This window comes from Hakea prostrata, chromosome 6 (genome assembly GCF_041222555.1).
Source record: "Hakea prostrata isolate BN-2017 chromosome 6, UWA_Hpros_2, whole genome shotgun sequence".
NCBI classification, from domain to species: domain Eukaryota; kingdom Viridiplantae; phylum Streptophyta; class Magnoliopsida; order Proteales; family Proteaceae; genus Hakea; species Hakea prostrata.
In genome coordinates this window covers 23,359,740-23,371,292 of record NC_142605.1, presented here as the reverse complement: position 1 = coordinate 23,371,292, position 11,553 = coordinate 23,359,740, and the positions used below count along the sequence as shown (strand labels likewise).

The window sequence follows — 11,553 nt, the reverse complement described above, 5'->3', positions numbered from 1 at the left end:
CATGATGAATTAAAATAGGGTTTGATTAGGGGTATAGGAAATGGTCAGGATGCTTTGATTTATAGTGACCCTTGGGTACCATCTCTTCCCTTGAATCACATTTATAGCCTCCCTATTCAAGGGGCCCATCCAAGGTGAGTGAGCTTATTTGCTGGCCTACATATACTTGGAATTATTCTAAACTCTGGTGTTTATTTTCAGGGTTAGAAGTGGCAGCTATTCAACGCATTCCAATTATTGATCCCGATCGGCAAGATAGTTGGATATGGAGTCAAACTCTTTAAAGATAATTTTATGTGAAATCTGCAATTGGAACTAAATAATTCATCCAGATCCCACTTTGAAATCTATGGAATTCAAATGTATAGGATTGTACTTCCTTAAAGTCAATTGTTTGGTTACTCATATCCTATGAACCGATTCGTCCCGGAAATTATCATGTTTAATGTGAGTGAAGGAATTTTTTTCTCCACGATTATTTTATAGGAATCTATGGATTTAATTTCAAACCATGAAATCCAAATAATTGTCAATTTTAGGCAAAGTTCATAACTCTACGTGATTCTTGAATCTAATGCAAATCATTTAACAAAACTAATTAAATAGTTATTAAAAATTGGATAATAATTTAAGGGAAATATCTAGATTCGTGAATCTGAAAATTATACCCGTTTGGTTGTAAAAATCTTTAGATTCATGAAATCTAGATATTCACCTTTTTACACTAAAAACATGAATATTTAGATTTATGGGTAAGGGGTGAAATCCAGAAATTCAAAAAAGTTATACGTTTACACATTCACAAAAATCACATCGATCAAATAATTTTTTAGGATGAATCTAAAAATTTCATTCCACAACCAAACATTTAATTTTATAAATTATGACTCCATAGATTTGAAATCTCGAGACTCATGTAACCAAACAGGCTCTAACAGATTTGAAATTTATAGTATCAAATAACCAAGCACATAAATTCATACGAACTAATAAGATGGAAGCGTGATGAAACCAAATGGAAAGGTATAAAACTCAGTTAGCTGCTTTAGTGTAAACTTCTTAGAATTCATTTTCTTGACCCTTTTTCTTTTTCAAAAAGTATCTTCAATCACCACAACAAACATCAACTTTAGTAACCAGTTTCTTTCCCTTTCCAGTACTTAATATGGAAACTATTCCTTTCACTTGATGGTAACTCGATTGAAAATTATAGACAAAGATTCAATTCATGCCAATAATTCATTTTATTAGTTCTATGTAGATAAAAAAAAATCTATATATCAAGATAAAGTTATGCAAAAGTTTTAAAACACATAAATATTTTATAAAAATATTGCATCTAAAACATTTTAAAAATCTATATCGTTTTTCATTCCATGCCAATTGGAGCAACTGTCATGAAAACAGAAGGATTACCAACCAAATCTTGACTACATGAACCAACTGCAACCATGATATCATATATATTCTTCAGCCCCTATTTAGTAGTGTATTTTTCTAATTAATCTATTCATTTTCTAAGAGGGAGAGATCTACATGATTTGAAATGAGAAACAATACAAATTTATGTCATTGCAAGTATGACAAAGAGGTATTCTTAGTCAAGCCAGCTACAACATATGCAGGTATACAGCATTCTTCTTGCTAAGTGATGTCTTCATGCATGCAACATGCATGAAATTCATGTAGTCAAATGTCAAAGGCTCTTTGGTTACGCATTTACCTAATTAAACCAACTCAAATACTCAATATTTTTTATTTGAACACATGATGGATATGATCTAATGATCTATACTTAAGAGATCATCAAATTAAGGATGCATTAGTCCAGGGTGAATAAAAGTATTTATTTGGGATCTAATTGTGACCTTAGCTTGTAAATTATCTATAAACAAACTTGTTGACATAACTTTTAGCATCATTTGATATATTTATTGACAAAACCCTTGTGTGAAGGCTCACCCACTAAATTTGACATTATCATTACATGATTATCTTGGTTGACCTGTAGAAGATTCTCTTCCAGCCCAGAAAAACAATTGAGAAGGTACATCAGAAATATTCCTTGCTTAATACATATATTTTTGTGGTATACAAGCAACTTCATAGACCCCTTATGGGAAGATCTTCTAAAGAATATAAATTGTATGACGGGGCCACACTACGTAATTACATACACGTAAAAACTTAATAAAAATAAAACCAATAATGACGATATTAATCGTTACAATTATTGTTGGTGTGTTTTTGTTTATTTTCATTGAATGTTGCATCAGGGAATCAAATTGTTTTCACAACATATTATTAGAGATTTGCATGGTTCATGATGCTAAGATATCACACAGGTTTATATCATAAGCAAGAAATTTGCTCTCGGGTTCTCTATATAATCCTCTCACTTTTATAGGATGACAGTATCAAATTGTGCTGCAAATTGAAGTAAAGGAAGGAAGAAAAAGAAAAAGAAAAAGAAAAACGACCCCTTCAAGACAGTAGAACAACAAGACATTCTGAAATGGAGAAAGCTTTGTTGATAGCAATCTGGGTTATTCAATTGATCCCTTTCACTAGCTGCCTCTTGCATCGCAATCAGTTTCCTCCTGCGTTTCTCTTTGGAACTGCAACATCTGCATATCAGGTAATGAAAATGTCTTTTATCTTTTTTAATTTCTGTTAACAGAAAATCGTTAGATACTGTATTTCAATCTGTATTACATGTACAGGTAATCTTGTAAAGTAGTTTATAGATCAAACTGTAAGCCTTTTCTACCAAAAGAAAAATAACTGACCTAGAAATCCTCAAGAACCTTATCATGTTGGATTCCTTTTGTTCCCATAAAAGACCCATAGAGAGAGACTTTGATACAAAACATTAAAAGCTAGCCATTAAGGAAAGGGTGCTTATATCGTTTTAGTTCTTCATTCGATGTCGGATAATTTATTCCATGTTGAACCCAATAGCTACATATCCTATCACATTGGTAAACAAAACGACTTCATTTTCTTTCAAAGCAATTATTTTTAGCTAAGCCAAGTTGCATGCGCATACAACCTGCAACCAGTCAGTTGACATTTTGACCATTTTTCGCACTTTTTAGGTTCCGTAAAGATTTTTTCCTTCAGAAAGATATAATTTTCTCCGTGAAATGGGATGCATGGATGGTAACTTGAATATGATTTGAGGCCACGATCCCTGACTTTATATATAGTTATATAAATATGTTGAATTCTAAAATTCAAACCTATTACACTTTTTAATTGCATGATTGTGGATCATTTAGAAAACAATTGAAATTAGCAAATCCATATAAGACCCTAAATATATTTCTTTTTAATCCAATTATATATATTTAGTTCATCATCAACTTCTCTTATGTTTAGTTTAATTGTCACATAAACCACCATATGGCTTGTTAGGTCCATATTCTTCAGATAGGGCTTGCCCTTTAAAAGATTCTCAATGAATTATTTTGGCAATAGTAATAACCAATAAATTCTCAAACAAAATCTTGATTTTTATTAATTAATTGTTTCAAACTATTTTTAGGTTGAGGGAGCCTACTTGGAAGGTAACAAAAGCTGCAGTAATTGGGACATATTCACTCACTTGCCAGGTATTCTAAATCTTTCTCTCTTTATATATATATGGTGATCCAGATTAAACCCTAAAATAATTTGATATTTATGGCACTCATATATATTATTTATTTTTCATTTAATAAAGGAAAAATCAAGGATGGGACCACGGGAGATGTTGCAGTTGATCATTATCATCGCTATGTGGTATGAACTTACTCTAATATGATGATCAATTTTCTTATTTAATGATGTATATTCCTGAACACCCATTCATCAAACCTTTGAAAGACTTTAAGAGCCTCAAACATAAAGGATACAACTTACTTAGAAAACCCTTGTTTGGAACATTGTGAACTTCTTACTGAGTCCAAATTTGATTTGATAAACAGGAGGATGTGGATTTGATGCAATCCCTTGGAGTAAATGCCTATAGATTCTCCATTTCATGGGCCAGAGTCCTTCCAAGTAAGTCACTACCATATTTCTTTTTATACCTTCTGATTAAATCAACATCAAGCAATTCATGTTTATGTTGAGGATTTGACATGGAATTGATGCATATCTATGTATCTTTATATCAGGAGGAAGATTCGGTGATGTTAATGCAGAGGGAATTGAGTTCTATAACAACTTAATAAATTCTCTTGTAGTCAGAGGTAATTTTCTATTTTCTCTTAGGTTAAAAGATGTTTATTCAGAAAATCGTGTAGGGAACGAGGTTGAGTTGCAAGCATCTCTCAACCACGTAGTGGATGAATCTGCAACAGTATTCGATTCTCTAAGAATTAGAAAATATTTCTTCAGTGATGATATCAATAATGATATGCTGAACTGTAGATGGGATTTGGGTAATCTGAATTCTTTCTTAAATGCAAGCCTGTGGGTTGGCACTCAAATTTTATAAATCTAACCATTCTTTAGAATCTAGAAAACTCCCCTTGACTATATTTCCATCCAGTAGGCAAGTAGAACACCAATCGGATAAAATTTTAAAATTTGAACCAGGAAGCTTACATTTTAACTTGTTTCTGAACCAGGCATTCAGCCATTTGTCACACTAAGCCATTTTGATATTCCTCAAGAACTTGAAGAACGATATGGGTCATGGTTGAATTCACAACTACAGTAAGTCTCTCTCCGTTTCAAATTTTCGAATCTTTTCAGTGAATTGTGTAGGAGAAGCTAAAACACGTGACTGATGAATACTGATTTCATCTGCACAGGCAAGATTTTGGGTATTTTGCAGATGTCTGCTTCAAACACTTTGGTGATAGAGTGAAGTACTGGACTACATTCAATGAGCCGAACCTTCTGCTGATACAAGCTTACATTACAGGACAACTCCCACCAAGCCATTGCACCTTGCCTTCTGGTAATTGCCAATATGGGAACCCAGCTGTTGAACCCTACATTGCTGGGCACAATGTCATATTATCCCATGCCAAGGCAGTAAACATCTATAGGGAAAAATATCAGGTACAAGTTCATAGTTTGTCTTACCAGATGCAAATTACATAATTAAGCAGATATTAGAATTGATAGAAATGTTAATTTTGCCTTGAAATCTTATGTTAACTTTCATGATTTGGCAATTTCTATTAGGTTAAACAAGGAGGCATGATTGGACTTGTGATAAACTCAATTTACTACGAACCTCTAAGGAACACTTCAGCAGATAATGAAGCAGCACAAAGGGCTTTAGCTTTCTATAATGCATGGTAGTTACTTTATTCCTTTGTTTTGCTCTTCTTTCTATTCTCACCAGAAGGTCACTGTATTGAAAAGCCAAAAATGGTACAACATAAGCAATGAATCATGTCACACAAAAGGAACCAAAATGCTAACCCGCAACATCAGTTGCACCCTTTAAACCCATCCCAGTCTAGCTCTCCATTCAGCGAAAGGGAGCAATTGTTTTGCTCTTCTTTCATCCCTTTATAGTTACTGTATTCCTTTGTTTTTTTCCCTTTGGTTTTCTTTTTAACTAACTATTTTCTCTGTGTTTGTTCGTAGGATACTAGACCCACTTGTATATGGTGAATATCCTCCTGAAATGCGGCGAATTTTGGGTCCAAGACTACCAAAATTCACACCACAACAGAAAGAGATGCTGAAGAACAACAAGCTGGATTTTATTGGTATTAACCATTACACAAGTCTATATGCACAAGATTGTTTGTTCTCTCGATGCAACGCTGTTACTGCACAGACGAATGGCTTTGTGGTCACCACAGGAGAAAAAGATGGCATCCCTATAGGACCACTGGTAAAGATCATAGATCTAAAAGCGAAAAGGGAGTAGCCAAGCCCTAAAGAGCCCTAAATGGCAAATTTAATTTCATGGAAGTTGCTAAGCAAATAAAAATTTATAAAACCTTCCTAAAAATTCATGTTGTCGTTATTTTTCAGACGGCCATGGCAGAAATATATGTGGTTCCTTCTGGTATGGAGAAAATGATCATGTACTACAAGGATAGATACAACAACATTCCAATGTTCATCACAGAAAATGGTAAATATCTTGTTGCACTGTTCAATGCTGGTCACCGTCTTCATTTGGCTTAAAAGATAGATCAATTCGACTAAAAATTTCATCTTATTTTTTCAGGTTACCCAGATGGAACTAGTCAAGGCAATTCCATTGATGATTATATAATTGATACAAAGAGGGTGGAATACCTGAATGGTCACTTGACATTCCTCACAAAGGCACTGAGGTATGATATTAGCATCAATAAGAGCTAAACTTGGATCTTTGAGTTGAATGCTGGCTTCAAATTTATTTCTTACATATTTATTTTTAATACCCACAACAGGAATGGAGCAGATGTGAGGGGTTATTTCATATGGTCTCTCCTTGATAACTTCGAATGGACATTTGGTTATACTTTGCGATTTGGGCTTCATTATGTAGACCACAACACACTTGAGAGGATCCCCAAGCTATCAGCAATGTGGTATAAGCAATTTCTTAGTGGACAGAAGATGATGAAAAGTAAAGTGAATGAGGCTCAGATACGAAGTCTTGCAAGTGAAGTGCTGCATTAGTCTAGCTAATATGTTGTTAAACATGTAAGCTCACTGCATAAAAGTTAGTGTGATACTTGGATTTGAGGTGATATAAACTATGCTGGACTAGCCAAACGTCTGTCATGTACCCAATCCTCCAAGTTCTTAATTAGACTATAGATGTAGCATCATGAGAATATAAGATAAATTCCTTGATATTCAATTTGCAGATACAGATGCGATTGGATTTGAAATCCCTTATCCCTTTTCGGTTATTCTTCCTTTCAAATTGTAGCATAGAACAACATCACAGTTAAATTAAGATACAACCTAGTAAGACGGATTATTTTCCCTTATTAAAGAAAAAAGATGATACACCTTGAGCAATATCTTTTTCCCCTTTCAGGTTATCTATCTTGCTTCCTAAACCCAAATCAAATTACAAAGAAGCTTTCCAATGTATGCCTGACCTTGTGCTCTATGTATATGGGAGACTTGAAACCACAACACCACGAAATTCAATTTCATAAGGGAAATTTTCAGTTCCACTCCCTGAGTTACCCCATAATATTAATTCCACTCCTTGAGTTATCCAATTTATCAGTCTATTGGTGAACCTCCATGAGTCCCACAGGGACTCTACCACGGCAAATCGCAGAGGCCAAGTTTGAAGACTTTTATTTCAAGTGAATTACCTCAAGTTATTTCAATCAAATGTGGAGATCTCCTTTCAAATAATTTCAAATTTGAAACTCAAATTTAGAGTTACAAGACAAGTCAAATACCCCAGCAGTTGGACTCTTCCAAATGATCCTCACTCTTAGCCAATGAAAATCTGAAATCAAGAGTTATAACTTAGTTTGAAACTCTTTATGAATTCTTATATAAGTCATGTAAAACCATTGAATATCAAATAAGACAAAAAAAACACAGCAGCTTCACCATTGTCGATGTAGGTTGAATCAAGCAACCCCAGACCATGTTAAAACCTTGTGTCTTCTTCTCTATTTCTTCTTCTTCTTTATCACATAAAATATTGATTTTAACATGGCATTAGAAGCCCAGGTCGGTCACCCATCCCCTGCATTGACCTCTCGCAATAACTTTCTCTCCTCAAGATGAACAAAAGTAACTATCTCATGTGAAAGTCCAAATTATTCCACTGTTGCACACGTCGATATGGGATTATTGGTGGGACCGATACATGCCTACCTCCCAATGTTGCAGATTCATCTCCCACAACTTCCATCCCTCCCACGCAAGTTCCAAATCCGAAGTACAACTATTGGATGCGTCAAGATCAGCTCTTAATGTACTGGCTCATCGCATCATTGACTAAGACTATGCATGCCCAAGTAATTAGTTGCACCAATACTTAAAGAAATCTGGGATCAACTAGAGAAGCTCTACTCCACTTCATCCACGCTCGGGTGAAGCAACTTTGTCTTCATCTTCAGATTATCAGAAAGAGAGGTAACACCATTCATGAATATCTTCTTAAGATTAAAACTATTGTAGATTTGTTAGCTGCTATTGGCAAGACTATAACTAATGAGGATCTTTGCTTATATATTTTGAATGGCCTTGGTCCTAAATATTGTGTCTGTTACCTCTATTTCTACTTGTGAGAATTCAGTTTCTTATAATGAATTGTGTGGTATGCTATTAACCTAAGAGACTGACTGAAAGATGAGTTTGCTTCTCTTGATTTACAACCCTCACCCAATGTGGTTGTTGGCTCTCAAACCACTGTTGTTCCTAAACCTAATCAACCTCATGATTTTCCCACCAATAGAGGTCATTTTGGTAGTTGAGACCACAATAATAGAGGTCGGCCCTTTCCCAATCGGTACAACCAGTCCACTACCCATGGATCTCAGACTTTCCCTAATGTAAATGGATTTCCAGAATTTTAATAATACTTGTGGATTTCAGCATTTTCCAACTGCTGAGTTTTGTCAGATTTGCAACCGAAGAGGGCACAAAAAGCTTGAATTGTAGGTAGTGTTTTTGTCACACCCCACCCAGCTAGATCCGGTCATACCCAAATACTCATGCGGGTGAAATACTACAGGACCAAGGTTCAATGACAAACCCACACAAACATATGATATAGCATAATCCAAGGACAAGAATAAAACAAGTTTAAATATTAAGTTATACAATCTGAAATATTACGTTTACAATCATCCATGACTAAGTTAATCAAATTAGACATCAGAGTTTGAAATAAGAGAATAGTTTATTTGCAGCGGATGTAATCTAAGAATTTCTCTACTGGAAGCCTCCGCACGAGTAATCCTGACATGGGCATGAAGTGTCATGCGCATCCACTTCTTCTCCAATTGCTCCCTCATGGTAATCTACCGGTAATGGATCGTCCAGTTGAGTGAGGTTCTCATAACCTCTAGAATAATCTAAGGGAACATACACATATAAACGAATGAGTTCCACAGAACTCAGTGAAGTCAACTCAACAATCATGTCATGCATTCGTTCACAATTTCCACATCACACATATTAGATACTAATGTAATTAATGACAATGATATGATAAATAAATAGTTATGATGTTATGCTCCTAACTCTATCATAAAGTCTTTATGGTAGACACACATTAAGTTAGAAACCAGTCTCTTTAGGTATTCTCAATCACTCTCCCTCAACAAAAGATGTCCATTGGGTTCTCTGCAGCTGTTGGGTAAAGTCACACCAATCCGTGGCTAGGGATATAAGTCACCACTCTCTCACATCACTGTTTGGCATGAGATCTAGCGCATGTCAAAGACAACTTTGGGCCAATGAATAGTCATACGGTCTCGTACTACATATCGTTTGGATATTTCCCCTCATGCCTAGTGCCTTTTTGGTTCGATAACCTTCCCACCTATGAATGGTATCTTCAACGAGAAGTATCTGATGGATCCCATTTATTAACCCAATGGTCATCCACATATAATGGACAGGATGCTCTCCATGTCCTCTCCCAGATTGATTACCGGTCTTGAGCACCCAGGAGCCCTTATCTATTATATGCAACCATACCATTCTATGATAGCAGTGGGCTTGTTTGGTGCTCACATGACTCAGCCACTAACATCAAGGGTTAACCGGCTTTAGTACCCCTACCGGAAGGGTAGTAGTACTCATAGTGTCATCTAGCCCAACACTTCTAGACACCTAGCATTCATGTACTAGGTCTAGATGCACATTCATATAGGGTCATTAGGGTAATGGGTGAACCAACAACCCTAGTTAGTAAATAGAATGAGAGAAGATAAGTCTCAACCAATCCCACACATTCTCATATCATCAACATAATATTCGAATATAAAAGAAAATATCAATCATACATTCTTAGTTTTCATTTGCCAAAGTCATACACAATCACATAATGATAATTATAAAAAATATTGCAAGACATTAATAATGAAATTTAAATAAAATTATCAACATACAAGACACGGTTAAATATATTCCTCACCTTTTTATTTGATTTCGCTCTCCAAAGTCCTTCAAATCACATTCAAGAGTGGTAATTATGCTCAAAATAACCCTAATTACATAAGAGGAAGAGTAAGTATTAATTGGGGTTCAAAAGAAGTCCAAATTACCCTTCCCGGATCACAACCAGTTGAACGGCCGGTTGTATAGGCTTACAGGACAGGTTGAATGGATTCAACGCCCCCCCCCCCGGTCTACCTAGTTTCGGCCAAAAATCCAAATTTCACCTTCGAATCGAAAAATAATCGAAGCGAGACTTAGGGGGCTTCTAATTAACAGTAATAGGGTCCTAAAAGTACCAAGAATTCATCCAAACTAGGCCTCAAAATAAAAACCCCAATTTCAACCCCACGAGTGCCCGCGATCGTTTGTGAGAGGTTCAACACAAAATTGTTTGCAATGTATCGCATAAACAATTCTCAAAACAATAGAAGGCACAAAGGAGAGTAAAAGAAAGCATTGAATACAACTCATTAACTCCAACTAATCAATACTAACATTCAACTATCAAGAAAACACTAGTAACCTAAGTTTAGAGAAGAGAGGTTGAAGAACACTCACCTTTCTCAACATTACCGTGATGATTCGAGCCTCGAAGCTTCACCGTGAGGATGGAATCTGGAATCTCTCTTGGTTTCTCCTCCTCTCAAGCCTCAACCTCACTCTAGCATTAGAAAATGCGTTCTAAGGTGAGTGTCACAAAATAGGGTTTTTAAACCCATTTCCCCAAAACTGTTCAAACTCGACAACTGGCATTGAACCAGCCGTTCAACAGGCCAATCGACTGGTTCTTGTTTGCCCCCCTCATCCGAGGTCTGATTCTAGTGATTTTTGGCTTGAAAGAAAGGTCTTTTAAGTATTTACGTTTGGGTATATTTACCTCGTCATTTGAATTCTCCTTCATTGATTTTCGGACGTGCCAAAATTGTCTTTTAATGCCTTCGGGATTGACCTTATCTCTCCTCTTAAACTCTAGGAGAGTGGTTGAGTCATCACTAGGGCCATCCACTAACATTGGGTCCATTTCCAAACCTTCGAGCTCGACTCGAATGGCCCACAATTGCCGCCGATTCAAGTTCCGAGTTCGCAGTCTTGAAACCATGCTTTTCAAAGTGGGTCAAATGCATCTATTGTAGAGAATTTTTGACTTATAACTCCTCACCAGTTATGGATCCAGCCTAGCATCCAGATTCGGGTGCAACCCATCATATGACCTCTGACTTTGGTTCCATCAACTCACCTCAAACATATCATGGAGGAGACTAAGTGAAAATCAGCAATGTGACATCCTTGCCCAACATGAATACTCAGTAGTGTTTCTTTAAACCCATTTGGTTCTTTGATTCTTTAAGATGTTATACATGTTCCTGATATCAAGAAAAAAATATTCTCTCAATTTCACAATTTACAAGAGATAATAACACCATTTTTGAATTTTATCCTGACGTATGTTATGTGAAG

The 11,553-nt window shown here is 35.7% G+C and overlaps 1 protein-coding gene across 1 annotated transcript; it reads left to right on the top strand.

Moving 5' to 3' along the window:
* The first annotated feature begins 2,439 nt into the window (after nt 1-2,439).
* On the top strand, nt 2,440-6,627 carry LOC149012721 (beta-glucosidase 18-like). Its single transcript, XM_089157655.1, has 12 exons — nt 2,440-2,638; nt 3,548-3,614; nt 3,725-3,783; nt 3,969-4,044; nt 4,161-4,235; nt 4,617-4,704; nt 4,803-5,055; nt 5,182-5,297; nt 5,593-5,845; nt 5,989-6,091; nt 6,188-6,296; nt 6,396-6,627. Exons 1-12 carry the CDS (start codon nt 2,516-2,518, stop codon nt 6,625-6,627), a joined length of 1,554 nt encoding a protein of 517 aa, XP_089013781.1. The 5' UTR covers nt 2,440-2,515.
* Nucleotides 6,628-11,553: the final 4,926 nt, after the last annotated feature.